At 42.0% G+C, this 21,926-nt stretch overlaps 1 protein-coding gene across 5 annotated transcripts in view; it reads right to left on the bottom strand.

Moving 5' to 3' along the window:
* Positions 1–21,926, bottom strand: part of HSPA12A (heat shock protein family A (Hsp70) member 12A) — a 182,466-nt gene that overhangs the window by 158,700 nt on the left and 1,840 nt on the right. For 2 of the 5 annotated variants that reach the window (XM_031652045.1, XM_017944363.3), the window contains exons 2-3: positions 8,990–9,049; positions 8,729–8,816 (exon numbers count right to left, since the gene is read on the bottom strand). In XM_031652045.1, coding sequence (XP_031507905.1) covers positions 8,729–8,816 — 88 coding nt within the window. In that variant the 5' untranslated portion in view covers positions 8,990–9,049. Of the gene's footprint in view, positions 1–8,728; positions 8,964–8,989; positions 9,050–21,926 lie in introns of those variants that run through there. The other 3 variants (XM_017944364.3, XM_021943725.2, XM_031652044.1) reach the window with 2 other exon arrangements.

Genomic DNA, 21,926 nt, shown 5'->3' with positions numbered 1-21,926 from the left:
GCTCGCCCTTGCTGGCAGAGCCCCTGCTGGGCCACTCCCGGCCACTGCCTCCACACCGACTGCAGCCGATTGGCCCCTGCAGCCACTGTGATGCTGCCGCATCCACTTTGGAGGTGCTGGTGCTACCTCTCCTGCTGGTACAGACACTGCCAGTGCTGGTGCCACCACCACCACATGAGTGTCACCAACACTGCCAGCGCTGGCCTCACCGCCACTGCCATGTCACTGGAGCCACCAACTCACAACACTGCAGGGCCAGCGCAGTGGCGGGGAGGAGTGAAGCTCTGGATGTTGTTTGCTCAAGTCCCACTCAGTTTGAAGGCATTTGTAGGACAAACTGGGTGACAAGACATCATGAAGTGCTCCAAACTGCCCCTCTTCTCCAAATAAAGCTTCATGCTGGACTATCTGGGGATGTCCAAGGGACAGAGGACTTAGTGCCTCAGGTAAACAGATTCCCAGAAAGCCCCACTCATGTTCCCAAGACATCTCTCAGTTCTCTGCGGTGGACGGTGCAAGCCAAATTGTGAGCTGCTTTCCGCCCCACCCTTCTGCTGCATATAGATACGAACAATTGTGTTCCTTCGTTCTGCTGCTGGGAAGCTTATAGGCATTTGCAAATTAAAATTCAGTAAGACCTTGTGGTATGCATTTGTGATCCAACCTGACCCCTGACTTTGCCCTAGTTTCTTTTCAGTCCTGTTTCTCAAATGTATTGTTCTTATTATGTTGTTATACCTATGCCTGAAAGTCCCTTTTGAAATAAGACAGGCATTTATAAAATAAAAGGAAGAGCTGGAATAAGAACTTACGGATACATACTTTAAAAAGTTCATTTCCAAATGTGGTATGTTTCATTAGCGGTTTTTCTCTGCGGACTTCAAACAAGCAGGAAATCTTCACCAAATGACTTGGCAGTTCCAGGTGAAAAACAGAACTCTCAAAGAGTGTTACTGCATGTGAATTACAGAATGACTGTTCACCTCCTGGCCTGTGGTAGACAGGCAGTAAGGACATGGCTGCGAGGCATGGCCCTGGCAAAGCTGGCATTCAGGACCCACAACCCTTCCTACCTCTCCATCTCCTTCAGCCCAGACTCCTTTTTTAAAGGGCACCCAGCTTCCTACACTGTCCTGGGTGGGTCATAACAGACGAAGTCATGTTAAGATTTAAAGCTGTAGCTCGATGCATGCTTCACGGTTAGGGGCCTTGCAGAACCCCAAAGGCAGGATCACCTATGTAATTTGCTGGGCCCAGCATAAAACAAAAATACAGGACCCCTTGTTCAAGGTATTAAGAATTTCAAGATGGTGACAGTGAAGCATTAAACCACATGCAGGGCCTTGTGTGACTGCACAGGTCACAAGTCCGAGCCGGTCCTGCATCAAGGACACACAAAGGCACACTTTAGAACATTACTTTTATATACACAACCACAAATTCTGGTTTTTACGGAAGAACAATAAATAGTTGCAAATATTTAAAAACAACAGAAAATGTCAACGACATCCCATTCTGGCAGAAACACTAGTTGCCTCAGCTCTGGGATTTGTATCACTTTGGTGCGAAAGTGTGAGAAACAACATCTTAATTTTTACCATGTTTCCATCCAAGCCTCCACATGCTGTCAGAGTGTTGCATTTTTAAGAGAGAAGTTTGGAAGGGGTGATCAGATTGCATATGCCAGGTATCGACTGGCTGTGTCCCCACAGCCCAAATCTGTGTCCCCAAATCTCACCTTGAATTGTAATAATCCCCACGTGTCAAGGGCGGGGCCAGGTAGAGATAATTGAATCATGGGGGTGGTTCCCCCATACTGTTCCCATGGTAGTGAGTAAGTCTCATGAGATATGATGGTTTTATAAATGGGAGTTCCCCCGCACAAGCTCTCTTTCCTGCCGCCATGTAAAAAGTCCCTTTGCTCTTCCTTCATCTTCCACCATGATTGTAAGGCCTCCCCAGCCATGTGGAACTGTGAGTCCCTTAAACCTCTTTCCTTTATAAATTACCCAGTCTCCTGTATGCCTTTATTAGCAGCACGAGAACAGACCAACGGATACCACAGCAAAGCAGGAAGGGGTAAGACAGCCATGGGCATAAGAGGTTCTCAAAGGATGGGCAGGATTTGGCAAGGCCAAGAGGAAGGGTTCCGGGAAGGGGAGCCAAGGCGCAGAGAGAGGAGCAAGGAGCAGAACCGGTGAGGGGGCAGGAAAAGGGTCACCCACCAGGCCAGGTGGGGCGGGCTCACCTACGGTCACTGAGTTACTTCAGAAAAATATATAAGAACCCTTTTGGCCGGGCACGGTGGCTCAAGCCTGTAATCCCAGCACTTTGGGAGGCCGAGACGGGCGGATCACGAGGTCAGGAGATCGAGACCATCCTGGCTAACACGGTGAAACCCCGTCTCTACTAAAAAATACAAAAAACTAGCCGGGCGAAGTGGCGGGCGCCTGTGGTCCCAGCTACTCGGGAGGCTGAGGCAGGAGAATGGCGTGAACCCGGGAGGCGGAGCTTGCAGTGAGCTGAGATCCGGCCACCGCACTCCAGCCTGGGCGACAGAGCCAGACTCAGTCTCAAAAAAAAAAAAAAAAAAAAGAACCCTTTTAAAGTTCTAGAATCTGATTTTAAAACAGATTTTATGTTCATATAGGGCAAAATAAATGTCACTCACTCAATGTCAAATGGGCACTTGTATATAAACGACACATGAACTTTTTCCCTCTACAAACAACAGCATCAGAATAGAATCCAAAGGGTACGCAGGAGGACTGACAGCTTGAATTCTCTTAGTGAACCGTCATCCAGCTCTCCAAATCTCGTGGCTGCCTCTGAGCCCTAGCAGAGCCTTTTGGGTTTGTGCTGAGGCCATTCTCAGTGTAGGGTCATTAGTCAGTCTTACTCTAAACACACTGCCCAGCACATTCCGGGAGGGCGTTATGGGCACTGGTGGGCGCTCCTGGCAAAGAACAAAACTCATGTTCACCACCATTAACAAGCTCAGCCTGCAGGGACTGAATGATGAGGAATCACACAAGAACAAAATAGGACTTGTCATCTTCCTACCTGAGACAACACACATGGAAAAACTCAAGAACACTATTCTAGCTATTCTAGCCAGGCATCCTCCTCCTCTAATGGGCTTTTTTTTTTTTTTTTTTTTTTTTTGAGACGGAGTCTTGCTCTGTCGCCCAGGCTGGAGTGCAGTGCAGTGGCCAGATCTCGGCTCACTGCAAGCTCTGCCTTCCGGGTTTACGCCATTCTCCTGCCTCAGCCTCCCGAGTAGCTGGGACTATAGGTGCCCGTCATCTCGCCCAGCTAGTTTTTTGTATTTTTTAGTAGAGACGGGGTTTCACCGGGTTAGCCAGGATGGTCTCGATCTCCTGACCTCGTGATCCGCCCGTCTCGGCCTCCCAAAGTGCTGGATTACAGGCTTGAGCCACCGCGCCCGGCCCCTAATGGGCTTTCTGACTTAAATGTACCATGACACACACCATGGCAGAACTTTAAGAGCTTAGAGGTTTGTCTTTAGAAACATATAGGCCAAGATACATGCTATCATCTACTTTACAGGAATATAGATTAACAGAGAATTTAAAGTCAGAGAAACCAAGTAACACACGTATATTCCTCCAGACTGCAACTGATTCTTTCTCTGCCTGCCTCTCTTGCCATCTTTATATAGAAAATGTTAATTTATGCACATATATACATATTATGTTAATTTGTGTGCATAGATATATGTGTATGTATATATTACATATGTATATATGGGCTGGTTGCGGTGGCTCACATCTGTAATCCCACCACTTTGGGAGCGAAGGTGGGTGGATTACTCGAGCCTAGGAGTTTGAGAACCAGGCAACATGGTGAAACCCCATCTCTACAAAAAATACAAAAATTAGCCAGGCGTGGTGGTGCATGCCTGTAGTCCTAGCTACTTGGAAGGCTGAGCTGGGAGGACCCCTTGAGCCCGGGAGGTCAAGGCTGTAGTAAACCGTGATCACACCACTGCACTCCAGCATGGGGGACAGAGCAAGACCCTATCTCAAAAACAAAATGCATATATGTACATATATAAAATATATATAAAAATCTATTAAACATGTATATAAGTATATGCATATACATAAAGAGCAAGAGGGCCGGGGAGAGGATATGTGCATATATACATATATATTCATATATACTACAGTACAATTCAATTCCATCTTATTAAACCCAGTCAGCACTTCAAGAGTCTCTGCCATGTGCTGGCCCAAGGATAAGCACTAGAACACAAAGTTATGAGTGTCACCAACCTCAAGGAGCTCACCATCTAGAGAAGACACACTGAAAACTGAAATGCCCCTCCTATCACCATGGTGGCTATTTATAATGGAAGGTAGTTGGTTTGGTGGTTCTGTATTCATGGCGGCCAATAATGTGGGTTGAGTCATGCTGGCTGGGTTCAGGACCCAGCTTCACCACTTTGAAACTGTATGACATCCAACGTGCCACTTGAGCTGCAGGGTCCTTATTGGTAAAATAAATACAGTCATGCACTGCACGATGACATTTTGGTCAACGACAGACCACATATATGACTGTGGTCCCATAAGATTATAATATTGTATCTTTACTGTACGTTTTCTATGTTTAGATATACAAGTACTTGCCACTGTGTTACAACTGCCTACAGCTTCAGTATAGTAACATGCTGTACAGGTCTGTAGCTTAGAAGCAGCAGGCTATCCCGCATATAATAGCTTAGGTGTGTGGTAGGCTATACCATCTAGGTTTGTGGAAGTACGCTCTATGATGTTCACACAATGATGAAATTGTTTAATAATGAATTTCTCAGAACATATCCCTGTCATTAAGCAATGCACGACTGTATCTATAATAATGGCCTCTTCATAGGGTGGCAGGACTTAAATGATTTAACAAGTGAAAGCAATTACACTTACTGGAACCAAAAGGCACTCAATGAAAGGAAACCATCATTGTTAGCAGCATTGTTGTTATTGACAGGAACATCAAGTTCGACAGTGGGAGGCACACAAGAGAAAAAGGTCACTCTAACTTGGGAGGTGTCAGGAGAAGTTTGTGGAGGTGGTGACATGGAGTTGAATCTTTCCTAATAGCATGTGTTTGGCAGGGGAACAAAAGGAAGAAGAGGCATTCATTCCAAGGATAAGAAAGGTTTATTCAAAGGCCCTGTGGCCTGAAACACCCTACCATGTCCGGAGGACGGTCAGCAGATCAGCACAACCAGAGTGAGGGTTCAAGGTCAAAGAGAAGCCAGAGCCAGATCTCGAAAGGCCACCAAAAAGCCCTTAACAATGGAGTAACAAAATCAAATTATCCTTTGAGAAGGGTTAGGCTATATTCAACTGAACATAATTTCACCTTTCCAGGGTCACCATCGCGATAATCAGCTATCACGAATACTACTGGAGTACATCAATGCCACAAAATAGAAAACCTGTAATTCACGTGTCCTTTCCTCTGTTCACAAGTCTTCAAAAGGTTTTCTGTTTTATCGACTAATTGGCTTATTTTTCCAAAATGATTTAGTTGCTGAGGAAGGTTTTCTTTACCACTAATCTCCTCCAGAATGATTTAAAAATACTCATCTTACGAACCGCAAGGAAAATCTTAAGTGGTCACTTTTTAGCACTCAAAAAGGCCGCATGACAACAGTTCACCCTCAAAGTGCTCAAACATCCATCGCAGCTGTGCGGATCAGGCCTCCGAGTCGACGGTGAGTGTGGGAGGCATGGACAAGACAGGCGTCAGAACCGGAAATAGAAGAGAAATGAGAGCTCAGAATAAAATCAGTGTGAGTAAACAACAGTGTACAGGAGTAGCAAGAAAGACAAAGGAGGTCACCAAAGAGGAAAAAGAACGTGTGATACGGTCTGAAAGGGACAGACAAAACAGGATAGGACAAAAATGCAAAGGGTTTTTTTTTTTTTTTTTTTTGAGACAGAGTCTCGCTCGGTTGCTAGGCTGGAGTGCAGTGACACGATCTTGGTTCACCACAACCTCCACCTCCCCAGTTCAAGCAATTCTCCTGCCTCAGCCTCCCGACTAGCTGGGACTACAGGCATGTGCCACCACACCCAGCTAATCTTTGTATTTTTAGTACAGAGGGGGTTTCACCATGTTGGCCAGGATGGTCTCGATCTCTTGACCTCGTGATCCGCCCACCTCAGCCTCCCAAAGTGCTGGGATTACAGGCGTGAGCCACCGCGCCCAGCTGCAAAGGGTCTTTTCAGGGAAGTCAGTGGCAGAAGAGGTCTGAGAAAGTTTAGGACAGTCAACTAAACAGTTTTGAATACCTCTAGATCAATTTGCTCATTCACCATTCAGGAGGTCAGCCTATTGGTCAATTCTATTAATTCTTTTTCAAATATGTCCTGTGCACCTTCCATGCAAGGTGCTGAAGATTCAGAGCTGAATAAGTGTCCAGTCTCTGTCTTCACTCAGTAGCTCACCCGCTATCAGGCCGAAAAAATAGTTTGGCATGCATGGACTCCAACCTTCGAGAACTCAAGACAGCAGGGAGAGAATTCACTGCCACTGGCCACCTGATATATGCCAGGTATTGTCCTAGGTGTGCTCATTTACGCCGTCTTACTTAATCTAACCTTCCTTTGATAAAATCAACAGGCATCAACAATCTGTTTTGCTGGCCCCCATTTTCACTGTTCCATATTAGAGAAAACAGAGGCAGCGGGTGGGAAAGAGGTCACGGAAAGGAAGCTGAAAAACCAAAGTTTCAGATGCCCTTTGTTTTAGACACCCCTCATTTCCAGAACTAAAGTGAGGTTTTAGACACCCCTTATTTCCACACCTAAGGATTGGGTCTGAGATTTTCATAAAACAAACATGGCTTTTCCCTGTTCACTTTTTCCCTTTAGTTTAACACAACATTGGCCGCAAATGCCCATGGATTAATTCTGTCATTCCTTGGCTAACAGGCCCATAACACGTTCCATCTGTTCACGTGCGTTTGTGTGTGCTCAAGTGCTGGTGCGTCCAATTCAGACACAACTAGGGAGTACCGTCATCCCTGCAGGAACTGCCAGTTCGTCAGATCCAAATCCTGGACACAGATGTCATTGCCATAGGACTGCTTCTTTGTGTGGTAGCTGCTGCAGTCTGGGGGAGCTGAGAATTAATGGTATTTTGCTTAAGTCGTTAAAAACAAAACAAAACAAAACAACAAGATAATCATGTCAACCCATAACGTGGAACTACAATTTAGCAAGCATTTTATGGTCAACAGAGAAGCTCAAAGAACATGATAGAAAGAGTTAAGGCAAGCATGAAAAAGAGCAAAATCTCAACCAATCACTCTTTGTTTCTCAGACAATAATTTTTCTCCTGAAAAACCAATTCAGATCAATAAATTTATTTATTGAGGACCTACTATGTGACAGGTACTGTCGATCCCACTGAATACTACAGAATTTGTTTTCACTACAGTCTTTTATTCTTTCCAATATTTAAAGCATTGATCGGGATGCTTTCATGGTTTTCTCCTTAAGCAATTTTATTATTATATCTTCAGAAGTGTAACACTTTCAGGACTACGTAGTTTTCTGCATTTTTGTTCATTTTTGTTTTGTTTTGTTTTGTTTTGTTCTTACTGTTGTTTTTCACCTAAAGCATTCCCTTTCTTTTCCTACTCTGATTTTTATGGAGGAAAAAAAGTCTAGCATCTGGAGTCTGAGACCACTTGAAACGTCTGGGCTGGGGATTGCTAATGGCCTCCCAGAGATAACCCAAATTGCTGATTTAGCGAAGCCCATTCTTGACCTTGACACAAGACAAGACAGGCAAAGGGGAAGGACTTGGGAGGCCGCAGTAAAAGAAAAAGGATCATAGAAGCGCTCAGATCTCGCCAGGCCCCTCCCCCATTCAGCAAACACCTGGCTGAGTTGGAAAACATGACCAGCCCAACCTTCCTATTGGCTGCAATTGAAGCTGTCAGTTCTCGGCTTGTCACCGGTTGCACTGGGAGGCCCCAGGCAGCCACAAGAGCCCTAATTAGGCAGAAATGACACTTCTACAACTGACCTGCCAGGACCTTTGGCAAACCATTTAACATCATTAGTTAACATGTTTTAAAAGTGTGAATGTAAATGAACAGCCAGTGGCTTTCAATGGAGTTTGTCGGTGGCATCTCCCCCTCCCTTTCTCAGTCTTTCTCTTTTTACATGAATAGTCCACTTGTTTTCTCCAGAATTGGAGGGAGGCACCGAAGAAGAAGGAGGAAGAGGACCAGTCCTCTGAGAGGAGAGACATGTTAAGGCAAAAACAAGCCCAGAAGAGCGAGAGGCCATCTCTTCCTGCCTTTGTATGGGCCCTCACAGAGCCAATCTCCCAGGGCCACCAGAGCAGGGCAGGAAGATAGCAGGAGGCCGGCAGGCTAGACGGATGCTAGGTGCATGATCTGTGCGTGTGAGTGTGGCCAGTGACGATTCTAGGCTTTGGATAGGTGGGAAACGAATTTGTTTTCTGACTCAAGGGTGCCTCTGAAATTCTCTCAAACCTCTTCCCACTTCCCGGTGTTCTGAACAAGCAGGTTTTGCAGCAGTGGTTTGGTAAACATCTTACATGTGCAGAAGTTTCAACGTCCCAGTTTTAAACGTACCTAGTCCCTCTCGAGAGGAATGAGGTCTGGGGTAGTTATTTCAGAGGCCAGTTTGATACTTACACACATTAGTTCATTTCCTACCTGAAGCGGCTATTTCCCACCTTGAATCACACTTCATTTTGTTCTTTGCTTTACACCCACAGAATCCGTACACGCCAACACTCTCCATCTGTAGGAGGGGGGAAAGAGTTGCACTGTGAAAATGTCGCTTTGTTTCCATGTCGCTCTTAAGTCGCGTACTCGTGCTGGTTGACAGTTTGAAGAGGCAGTACCCGGCAGGAGGGAAGCAAAGATTTAGGTGGGCACAGAGGAGCTGGGTCCCTGGCAGGCCTGTGCACTTACCACCTACTTGTTGTGTGGCCTTGGGCAAGGTGCTTAGCCCTGAGTCTCAGATGTTTTCATCTGCAAGACAGAGATAATGCCTTACTACATCAAGAAAGAAAAAAATAGATGGAAAATCACAAAAACTGGGAAGCGCTGTGTGCACGTCAGGAGACGTGGAGAGACAAGAGCTGCCAAAACTGAGGAACCAGGCCCGGTTCTCTCTCTATTTACCTTGGAGAGATGACACTGAGACTCTGTCCTCTGGTTCCCCAAGGCAAACTTGACGGAGCCAATATACCACCAGCCCATCCCAGGGTACTCCCCGTCCTCTCCTTCCACTCCTGCTTATTCTGAAAAGGGCTGTAGATATTACAAACACAAGCACCTGGGTGTAAAACAGATTCCCAGAACGCACAGTTACATTAGCTGTTCATTTCCTCTGCTGGGTCCTAAACAGTAAAAGGGGAAAAGCATGTCTTGTTCATCTGTGGATTTCTAGAAGCCCTGCGAACACTGGTGGGTACACAGTAGATGCACAATACATGTTTACTACTTGGAATGCAAGAATTCAGCATCCACACACGTGCCGAAAGCAGTCAGGAGTGTGTATTTTACAAAGGTAGCACAGATCCTAAATTTGGAGAGCTTTACTCATCCCTGAATTAAAGATGAGTAAAATCAAGCAGGCGGTGTGTGGTGGAGAATGCCTGTGAGTACTCACGAGAGAGGAGCGAAAGAAAACAATCTTAGTTTGGGGCAGAAAGAGAGTGAAAATGCTGGAAAATGTCCTTAATAACAGTAAATGGGGAAAGAGAAAACGACTCATCATGATGAGGCATTTAGTGCTTTTAAGCTAAATACCTCAGCATATTAAGCAAATAGAGAAAAGCCAGCTAGAAGATGTCAGCAAATTGAACCGAACAGTGCTCAGAAAGCCCATAGGAGGTGTGTTTTTGACCCCTTTTCCCATCACATGCCTGGGCCCAGGCTGGTTGTTTAGTGTTGCCTCTCCTCTCCAGCTGCGGAGCTTATTGAAAAGCTCTTGCTCCCTGCCTGGTTTTGGCACATTTTCTGCAGGTGCCTCCTACTGCGGCCACAATGGGCTGCTAGGGAGGTTTAGACCTGTCAACAGCTACAGGGGAGGGGGTGGCAGTGGTGGAGGGAGCGCAGTCATTGTCTTAAAGGGCCAGTGACATTGTGTGCCGCCACGGAGCCTGCAGCACTGGCACCTGCTAATGAGATGAACCCTTTCTCCCACTCTCTTTCTCTCTTTAATGATTTAACTAGATCGCTTTGGTTCCTTTCTGGAAGGGGAATTGCTCCATTGATCATATAAAGTAATTGCCTGTAAAACATTGCTCTGCAACAACTACTACTTCCCTGGCTGAAAATGTCACAGCAATTGAAAAGCTCTTAGCCCCGTTCGAGAATGAGGTTGCAGAAGAGAACAGTCTTTGCATACATCCCCAAGTATGTGTGTGTTCCTGGAGTTACAAATTTTTGGTGTGACTGGTGGATTTTTAAGACAGAGAATTTCTTCCCTGCTGTACGGTATGATTTTTGTGTGAGATTGTGGTAAACTAACCGAACACACACAGACACACACACACACACTCCTTCAACCCTAAAATTACATCTATACATCCAGAGAAAGAAATTCTTTTCTTCATCACCCATGCCATTCTTCTCCGAGAGACCATGAATTTGGAGGGACACCCATTAGGTCCAGTGTGATTTGGGGAAGGGTCTTCCTTACAGAAGTAGACACTATCTTTATCTAGGAGGTAGCAGGGGCCTTGGTTTGGGAAGGAGGAATTGATGCCTTAATTGTTTAGGATTTGCTGATTTTTCAGACCTGTCACTTGGCGGCGGCAGTGACACACTGTGGGAACGGGGACCACACACTGAAGGAGTTTTCATAAATAGCTTTATTAAATAGTCATTGCCACACCAATGTGAAGGAGTAATTCACCTGGGGATAAATCTCTTTGTCACAGGCATGAACCTGCCAACAAAATAAAAACTGTTAGTGATGGTTTCATTTTCCTCCGACAGGTGAAAGCGTAAGTTTATATCTAAATCGGAAAGAAACCTTTTTCTATTCAGTTGGTGGGAAGGGCCACTTACGACATGCCATGTTGCCCGCTACCAATCTGGGAACAAAGCTCAGGTGAATCACCTGTCGTCAGGATAAGCCATGGATATGGTTCTTTTAGCTGATGAAGTAAAGGCAGTAGACATGCCTATTACTGCACTTTTATAAAAAGGCAAAAACATCTGCCCACTTACTGACAAAGAGCAGAGAACTGAGCTACAAAACAAGACCATTTATGGCAATAAATCTGAAAAAGCTGTAGAACTTTGTGCAGCTAAACCCTCTGAAAGGTCATGGTACAACTTCCATAGCTGAACATATGTGCAGTATTTTTTTTTTCTTAGAATTTAGGGACTGGGGATTTTAGATTTTAAAATATGTTAATACTATCAGAAAATACATGATATCCAGCTAGGGCAATAACACATACTATACCAAAATACACTGTATATAATAAAAGGTATTTTCCTACCGATAATATTTTTATCTACCTATTTAGTAAAAAGAATGCAAAAAAAATTCTTTAAATCTAAGCTCATTAAATAAACCGATTCCCGAATATGAAGAATCATGTTGACAGTCTTTTAACCAGGAATTTAAATGTGTTTCTATTTGCTCATACTGATAGGGTTTTTAAAAAAATATTTTTGTCTGTAAAGTGACACATATAATTAGATGTTTAATTTAATAATATAGAACTAAATAAAATATGAAACTAATAACCCCAAAAGTTCTGCCTGGGCTCTGAGTCCCTTAAGGAAAAACAAAGATTTATACACTGTGATGGGAAATAGAGAGTAAGTGGCAAATTACGCCACATGACAATTTCTAGTAGCTTTGCCTATTTGATCGGTGGTCAAGGCAGAGGAAAAGGGGTTGAATTAAGCGCCTGCATCCAAGAGAACAGCTTGGACTATTGAGGCTGGAAACAGAAACCCCATTCGTACAGAGAAGCACAGCAAGCCAGGGTGTGATGGGAAGGCCCGGGAGGTGGCGTTCTGCGTGGGAGGGAGGTGGGGGTGGTGGGCCTGCTGCTGGTCCTCAGGCTGAGTGTCCTCTGCATGAACTCCCAGAGTGAGAGTGTGCGTGGACAGTTTTAACACCATTTCACCATATTTCTGGAGGGGGGAAAAAACAGAACATTTGAAGTGGAGAAAAACAAGCCAAACAAACACATCATCAGTGGTATGAATGTCAAAATCTGACAGCAGCCACAGGACTGGTTTCACTTCTGCATGCCCCTTTTTGGTTTATTTGTACATGATGCAAGAAGTCTGCCTAGAATTCCAAAGTTCAGAGGCAACAAAACTATGCTTTACATCTTATTCTTCACATGGATCTCCATTGCACATTTTAAACCATCTGACTTCACAAGGTACAATTTAACCTTTAGTTAAGTTTGTCTTAACTTCATATAAAAGAGGGTTTGTAAAGATGCTGGGGCTTGCATTCAAAAACTAAAAGACTGCATTTTTTTAAATGTTGCCTTAGTCCTCTGTCAAGGCACAGCCGGTTAAATGCACAGAGAGATGAGAATTATAACCCGGGCTAAAATGTGATTGTTCTGAGCAGTAACTGCTAAATTCTTCATAATTCAGTTTTCTCAACTTATTTCTGTAGTGAGAGCCACACGCACTTCAACCTGAGCACCTTAGGTGCTTAGTAAATCCATGTGTTTACATTTGTCAATATGTATTTCATCCACCAAAAGTTAACACACAGAAGTGTAAAGGTCCTTTATACTTTAATAAAAAGTTAACAGTCATGCCAGTGGGTAACAGGACCTGTTGAAATGTTTGTATTCAATACATAAGGTGAACATACTTTCACAGTTGGAAAGTGACATCAATCTGAACTTTGTTTTATAGCTCCTGAATTAATATAGAACTACTGGCTAAGGAAAGAAACAGATTTTAGTATTTTATGCCTTTGTGGAATGCACAAGATCATTCTAAAGGAACATTTCAACCGCAGTGTTTAGGATCAAGTCAGACATTACTGAAGCTACGTGAGCACAGCCTTCACTCCCCTCCCCAACGAAGAGCCTGGCTCTACTTTGCTGTTTCCTACAATGTTCTTAGAATTACGTGCTGCAAAGTTTCCTCAAAAGTCACAAAGCACTAAGTAGCCAAAGGAGTCTTCCCATACCCTTGTTTTTCTCAGTTTGACAGGGATCACAGCTCCATTCCTCCAATAATATCCATCCAAAGTCACAGCTTATTTAAAAATACCCCATTGAAAGAGATGCACTTTAGTAATCAACACAAGTATGACTGATTCCAAAGGACTTCGTAGATGCCTACTGTAAAAAAAAAAAAAAAAAAAACCGCTAAAATCTCACCGACACATTTTGTCAAAAATAGATGAGACAGGACGGCATGACGTGTATAATCTTAAAGTTTCAATTTGGAAGCAAGGTGGGTCTATCATAAACATAGTAATCATATGGACTGATCCCGATGTGGTGGCTGAGCCTTAACCCCAGAGGGTATAGACGTGTGTGCAATGTTTGATGTACCAGCCAGGGTCTAGTTTTGTGCCAAGGTCAGTGCCTTTTTTTTTTCTTTAGTATTGGGGCTTGAAAGAATGTGAAAAGTCCAAGGCATGCCCCTAGTGAATTGGGGTTGAACTCAAGACAGCATACATACGGATGGGAAAGTCAGTTCTTTTTAGTTAAAAACAAAACACATGGTGATTTTTTTTTTTTGTTCTCATATAATATATAATATTTGGAGATAAAGTCTCTTGCAAATATAAATTAAAAAGAGTTCCTGTTTTGAGTTCACTTTGACTGCATATCCTGTTTTGCAGATTTATAATTATCTCTGAAAAAGAGAACTAATTTTCCAACATTCGGTTTACAAGTATACAAAAATTACTAATTGAACAGATATTTTTTTCTTGCAATTATTAATTTCTTGGTTTAGAATTTAAAATGGCTGTGTTTTCAGTAAACTAATAAATGATGATACACAGGAAAACATTTATTCTAAAGCTATACATTGATAAATATACATTTTATTTATTTCAAATATTCTTTAAAATAAAAGTTATAGCCCTTTGTTTTTACCCTAAAAAAACAGAGTCTTTGATTTTGTATTTGATTCCGTATTCTCAAAATCAGCACAGAAACTGTATTTTTCCTATCAGCTTAGCTATAAAAAAAAGAAAGCATTTATGATTAGGCAACCAAAGTTCAGGTCAGATCCATAGTTAATAGGAATCTCAACAAGTGTTGGCTGAGAATAATTTTACATCATAAAGAAATTTGACACTAGTTCCCTCAAACAGGAACTCTGCTTTTAACATGTTAGAGGCAGGAAAATTCTTTAGGAGGTACAGAGATCTAAGCTTAATTCAGATGGAATTCCTGCCTTGTGAGTATCTATCTTCTCCATTTTCAAGTTTCCCGAAAGTTTTTAAGACTAGAGTACAAATATTTGGTTGTGACCTTTGGGAAGGATGACTACCTAGGATTGCTCAGTGATGTTTTAAATCAATCAGTTGTTCATAGATCAACTCCAATTTTCACAACAGTCTAACAGTAGCTGTTGAACAAGTGCAGCTCCCTCAGGGCACTTTGATAGCTCCAGTAAGGGCAGTGGAACAGAGTGAAGCCTGAGTTACTCACGCTGCTTTCCTTGTCCGTATCTCTAGGCACACACACATACACACAAATGGGGGTGAGGGCAGACACCCAGATACTTCTAATCCATACCTCGTTTTTGCCTCAATTATTTATTTCAAGTGAAAGTAATTTCATACAACATTCTCCTAATACACACAACTCTTTATTCCATTCTGAGTACAACTGTGTGTTAGATACTCCCGCACGTTCCTATTCTTTCCTATCCCCCAACTGTAGCAGTTACAATTGTAGCTCAGGCCAAGGACAAACATCATTAATAACATAATAAAAGCATTTCCATTTTAGAAATCATATTTCAGTCTTTGATCTTTACTAAACTTTTCTCCTTCAAGTATTAATAGAAACGTTTTTCTGACAAACAGATGCTGATCATTGGCAGTTTTATTTCTGTAATCTCTACTTAAGGTGTTGAATGCACAATCACGAAATATAATAATTATATTATTTAATTAAAAACAGGATTAATCATACATTATCCCTTGTCAGCATTCAACACAATTCAATGTATTTTTTAACATCTGGTAGAGAAATTTAATCTAACACATTTGAGATTCATACACATACATCACCTTAAATAATTTTGGAAGTACATAGGGCTTCAATTATAATAATTTATAGATGTTTGTCATATACGAAAGAGAGGCAGTTAAATCAATACTGATAAATTTGCCTAAAATTATTTTATTTGCTAAAATAATACTGAGAATTTATTCCTCCAAAACACAGTTCTTTGAAAAACAGTTCTCATTCTTCATTTGTGACTGCTATTTTTTTTTTAATACTCAAAGAACTGTGGTTCTAAAACTTCCTTAGGACAAAATAGCTGCCAACTCTAAAAGACAAAATTATGGCAGAAAAAGAGAAACCACCACCATAATGACAAAAAAAAATTCTACACTTCGCCAATAATTAATGTAAAGTCAAGTGCTAAGTTGACAACTTTATTTTTTTAATTCCCCAAATAATTTTTGAAGGTTTAACATTACCATAAGATTCATAACCAGGCCTGTAGAAATCATCAGTTATAAGGCAGAGGCAGTCTTTTGATTTGCTAACAACGAACAGATAATTCCTCTTAAGCAGATTAACTTAAAGTACATTTTCAAGGAAGTTAAAATCCCCTTCAATCAGGTTCTCAAATTTAATTACAAAAGTCAAACAATTTATTAATACTCATTCAAGTGCAGCCACAAAACAGGCACAGAACTCTCAGGGGCCAGGAAACAAATCCAATTGATATTTACAAGAGTCACAGAGAAAACATTTTTTTGCCATAACTTGATAAAATATCTAACTGGTCCTCTTAACTAGGATTCTTCCTTCTCTCTTCTTTGCTGCCCCCTATGTGGAAAATACATTTAACATTTTCTTCACTCACAATAAGTATAATCATACTGTTTATTTTGCTATTTTTATATTAATAAAAGAAGTACAGATTAGAAAACCTGGCCTTTTAAAGGTATTTTATATGTATTCCTTTTGCTTTATTAGCCCTGTAGATACGTTACAAAAATACCTTTAAGCTGTAGCTACTTCTATAAAGTTAAAAAAATTATCTATTTAAAAATGGCAAAAGAGCTTGCTTAAAGAGTTTTGTTTGTTTGTTTTCGAGATGGAGTCTTGCTCTGTCGCCCAGGCACAATCTTGGCTCACTACAACCTCTGCCTCCCGGGTTCAAGCGATTCTCCTGCCTCACCCTCCCAAGTAGCTGGGATTACAGGCACCCGCCACTGCGCCCAGCTAATTTTTGTGTTTTTAATAAAGTCGAGGTTTCACCATCTTGTCCAGGCTGGTCTCAAACTCTCGACCCCATGATCCACCTGCCTCAACCTCCCAAAGTGTTGAGATTACAGGTGTGAGCCACCGCGCCCAGCCAGAGTTTCTATGGTCGATCTTTTCCTTTTCTCTTTACTATATGAACTCACTGAATAATTGCCCTACTTCCAATTTCATTCTGCCCATATAGAAATTGTGTGTCTATTCCCTGAAAAATACTAATTAAACTGCCAGAGGTAGCATCTCCAACAGTATCTTTTGGTCTTCAGTGTCAAAGGCCTCTGAACAAATGACCAGAAGGCTCAATCTAAAATAAATCTAAAATAGCCTTTGTCAGGATGCTAGCTTTGAACACTCACATTATGACTATGGCTCCCGCTTTCTATTTATCTGGGAAGCAAGAGAGAAACAACACAACTTTACAATCTTGCATGAATGCTAAAGGATAAATTAAAAGTGATAAATCACCAGGAGGCATAATCACCTCAAGAGTTCACTGATACTGTTTTTAAAAGGGGCTCCCTTTTAATTCAGTTCAGTCTGGATTCCAGTGTAAAGTTAAATAAAGGTTTTCAGACAAATACTGCAAAACTGCTAAAATACTACATTTTCCTTTTCCTTCATCTCCTTGGTCATGACACCACCATTTACTCTGTGTTAGCCACAGCAGAAGGAATTTCACATGGATTTTTAAATGTCATTTCCTAGCAATACTATGAAATTAAAAGTATTAGTCAGTGAGGAAATGGGCTCAGAAAGGTCAAGTGATTTGTAAAAGGTCACATGAGTGGGAACTGGAAGAACCAGGGTTTGAACTCAGGAGCTTTGACTTCCTAGGCCTTGTTGGCTTTATCCATCAACAGATCATTCCTGGGGGAAGCCTTCGTCATTCTCTTTCTGACCTAATCCATGGAGAAATCTTTTGGAGCAGTGGTTTGCAACCTTGGCTGCATATTAATTATCATATATTTTTAAAATATATACGTATGGGCCCCACCCTCTGGAGATTCCAATTTAATAGGTCTGGGATAGGGCCCAATCATCAGTATCATTCAATACTGTAGCAATGATTAAAATAAACAATACATCTCCACGCGGTGCTTAAATTCTAATGGTGCTTAGATTCTAGTAGAAGCCAATAGAATCTCCAGGTGATTCTAATGTGTGGCTCAGCCTGAGAACCAATGATCAAGACACCACTTATTGAGAGTTCTTTCTTCAAGAACTCCAAGTAAGCAACTCAACTGGCTCCTCCAAAGAGGATGGACAAGAGTCTAGCAACAGCCAGCATAAGGCAGTGGAACCTGAGAGAGTTCCAGCTGTGAGAGGCAGTGGAGCACAACGGGAAATATATGGGCACTGGTGTCAGCTAGACCTGGACTCAAATTCCATCTCCTCTATTTATTAACTGTGTGACCTTGGGCCAATCACTTACCTTTGGTGGCTCTTCTGCAGATGCAATGAAATGATGTAAGTAAACCTCCAGGCATATAAAAATGCCCAATCAAAGGTAGTTGCAACTGTTGTTTTGGCTGGTTTTGTTATTACTATTATAGTGGCAATGACTACTGCCAGCAGATATCAATAAAGAAAAAAACAAATTTTAAAGGCCTACCCCATTTATTAGCCAAATGTTTCCTACTTTTATTACTTACCATTTAATTTACAGCTATTTATATTTGCAATTAGCTTGGTAATCATATTTCTTACTCATGACAACTGGGTGAGGATGGTTAACATCATTATTCCCATTTTCTAGATGAGGCATCTTATTTATTTACTATGCCAGATGACTGAGTGAAGATAGTTAACATTAACATTATTATTCCCATTTTCTAGATGAGGAAAAGGCAACATGTTCCATCTACTCTCTGTAGTTTCTATGATCCTATGATTAAAGGCACCTGCAGTCATGTTCATTAGTTCCCTATGAAAAATGATATTCGGCCGGGCGCGGTGGCTCAAGCCTGTAATCCCAGCACTTTGGGAGGCCGAGGCGGGCGGATCACGAGGTCAGGAGATCGAGACCATCCTGGCTAACACGGTGAAACCCCGTCTCTACTAAAAAATACAAAAAACTAGCCGGGCGAGGTGGCAGGCGCCTGTAGTCCCAGCTACTCGGGAGGCTGAGGCAGGAGAATGGCGTGAACCCGGGAGGCGGAGCTTGCAGTGAGCTGAGATCTGGCCACTGCACTCCAGCCTGGGTGACAGAGCGACACTCTGTCTCAAAAAAAAAAAAAAAAAAAAGAAAAGAAAAATGATATTCAACATAGATGTCAAGTGTGGGAAAGAAGAATTAACAAGCACTTGATAGCAACCCCAAAATAACATCTAAATAATCACTCATGAACATCAAATTCACCGCAAACAAGTTCCAATTTAAATAAAGGTGTTGGACAGGATTAGGGAAAATTGAACAAATACGTCTTCTTTATCCACCTTCATTTAGGGAAATGTCTGACGTAGCTTAGAAATTCTTTTTGAAACACAGACTGAAGAACTGTTAACTTCCTCTATGAAGGGTCTTCAGTTAGTAGGTTGCAAAAGATTGTGTCCTGATATTTTATCTTAAATTAGGGCTACAAAGTAGGACAGATCCAAGATGGAAAGACCCAGTTCAGGGGTTCTCTAAAAAGGCCACCAGGAAGCCCGTGGACTCTGTGCAAGGGCCCATTACTCCAAAGACACCAAATACTCTCCCAACACTGAATAATGGCTTGCCCATAAATGTATCCCTTTTCATATGCATGAAATTTCCATGAATAAAAATATAAATGCCTCTAGAAACACTGCTGAATTTACAGTTATTATATATAACTACTATTGCATTGCGGAGAGGGGCTGAATTTTGTTATTGTTGTTAAAAGGAGACTTCATATTCGAAAAGCTTAGGAAACTCTACCCCAGTCCAAACATCTCTTTTTACTGACGTAGGTGGATCTTAGGGGCAGCTGGGACTCCAACGTAGGTTTTTTCATTCCCAGACAAATTTCTTGTTGCACACCATACATGCCTTCCAGTGCAGTTACAGACTCACGGGACGTTAACAGTCATGACTATATCCTCTCTCTAATATCATTTCCTCTTTCTAAAGCAGGAGAGTACAGTCCTACCCTCTCTCCGTGGATATGTTCCAGGAACTTTCTAAATCTCCTGAGCCTCTTCTTCCCCCTTTCTTCCCTCCCATCCTCAGTTTGGTAAGTTTAGGGTTAGCAATACACTCAACCCTTCTCAAGCCCAGATGCTCTGGAAGTGCCCTTTGACATTCAGTCTCAATATGAAATGGAAATACAATCACCGAGGTACTAAAACAAAGAATGTGTAAAGTAGGTATAAAATCTGCATATATATGAGTGTATTTGTAGCTAAAACCCCACAAATATTTCCTAATACCTATGAAAAATAAGAAAGTGGAATACTCATGAATAATCATTTTATTTACCTGGATCTGTCAATACCAATGGGCTGTTAATAAACCCTTTGCACATCGACTTGTCAAAATGCTTTCACATTTATGATTTCCCTTTCTCCTGATGACTCACTCTGATATAAGTGCTGCTGGAGTGTCACTGGAACTGAAATTCCATGAAGAGAAGGAATTTATTTTATTCACTGTTCTTACTCCAGTGCCTAGAATAGCGTCTGGCACGTGGTGGGCATTCAATATTTGGTGACTGAGTGAATGACAGAAGCTGACCAGGATGGTAGTTTCTATTTGTTGATTGATTTTTTGACTTCTTCTTTGAGAAAATTAAATGAGTCTATAGGGGAATAATTGAGTTCCTAAAAATTTATTCTTAAAGTCTTCATCCTCTTGTAACTTTAACATTCTTCCCTCAAATATTATTAATGTAATTTTTCTTTTTTCTTTTCTTTTTTTTTTTTTTTTTGTTGAGATGGAGTCTCGCCCTGTCACCCAGGCTGGAGTGCAGTGGCATAATCTCAGCTCACTGCAGCCTCCGACTCCCAGGTTCAAGCAATTCTCCTGCCTCAGCCTCCCGAGTAGATGGGACTACAGGCACGCGCTGCCATGCCCAGCTAATTTTTCTATTTTTAGTAGAGACAGGTTTTCACCATGTTGGCCAAGATGGTCTTGATCTCCCGACCTCGTGATCTGCCTGCCTCGGCCTCCCAAAGTGCTGGGATTACAGGTGTGAGGTCACCACGCCCGGCCTTGTTAATGTAATTTTTCAAGGTTATATAAAGTAATTCATTCATTACAGGAAAATCAGATACTATCAATATATGGAAAGATGAAAATAAAAGGTCCTGGTGATCCCATCACCTTGGAACAACACAATTAACATGCTGATGGGTATCTTTTCAGACTTTTTTCTATGCAGTTCTACAAACACAAACACATACATATGAAACGTTCCCAAAAGTCTCTGCCCTAGACTTTGTGATTTTGGTTTTTTCCTTCTTCTCTAAACCCCTTTTCCTGACATAGCTCCTTGCCTTCCTTTTATGTCCTAAATCTATTCCTTCCCCAATATTTAGGTCCTATTTCAAAACGATTTTCCCCCCTTTGCCCTCCAAAGGATTCGTCTGTTCTTATAACTTTGAACTCTATGTGGATGTTGTCTATCGGATCTTCAGTCCTCCCTTTTCTCTGGGACACTAGTGCTACTCAAGCTCTACACATCTAACGCCCAATGCATCATGTTGCCTCCATCAAAACTAGATGATGCACTGATCCTATTTCCATTAACTACCACAGAATTCTACAAGGTATCCTCAATAGCCATCTTTGCTTCCCCAACCCCACCACATCCAACTAGTGAAAGCCTTTTACATCGCTCCTTCCTATTCTCTCTCACTCATCAATTCCCATGGTTGCCATCAGTGTTTAGGCCCTTGCACATATACTATTTTCTGCCTCTGTCTCGTTTTCTGTATAACAAAAACCCATCAATGCTACCCACTGCTTCAAGTTAACTTCCTAAAATCCCACTTACTTCTTGCCCTTCCTAAATTCAGAAATTTGTGGTTGCTTCCTTCTCTTACAAAATGGGATTCCAGCCTCTTTGTAATCTCACCTCAAACTACTTTTCCACCCTATTTCTCATTATTCCTGAAAAGAAACCCTTTGCTCCAGTCAGGTTGGTGTACTCATTATTCACCCACCTCCAAAACATCTGACTGTCAGTTAAGTACTTATTAACCGTTTATTATGGGTAAAACCCATTCAATCATTCAACAAATATTTACTGAGCAGCTATTCCATCAGGTAATGTAATAATACTGCAGACACAGTGGTGAACAAGACAGATCAAGTCGCTGTCCTCCTGGAACTGAGGCAAAAGGGTGACGGGGGAGACGCTTAAGACATGGTGGTCCCAGCCCAGGATACTCGCAATCTTCCATTGAAATGTCAAATGAATCAAGACATCCTGAGGGCTGAACTTTGCCGTTCAGGTTGCAAATGGGGAAAG

Source organism: Papio anubis, chromosome 11 (assembly GCF_008728515.1).
Source record: "Papio anubis isolate 15944 chromosome 11, Panubis1.0, whole genome shotgun sequence".
In the NCBI taxonomy this organism is placed as follows: domain Eukaryota; kingdom Metazoa; phylum Chordata; class Mammalia; order Primates; family Cercopithecidae; genus Papio; species Papio anubis.
Note: the sequence above shows the minus strand (reverse complement) of the source record. Positions and strands in the feature narration are given on the sequence as shown.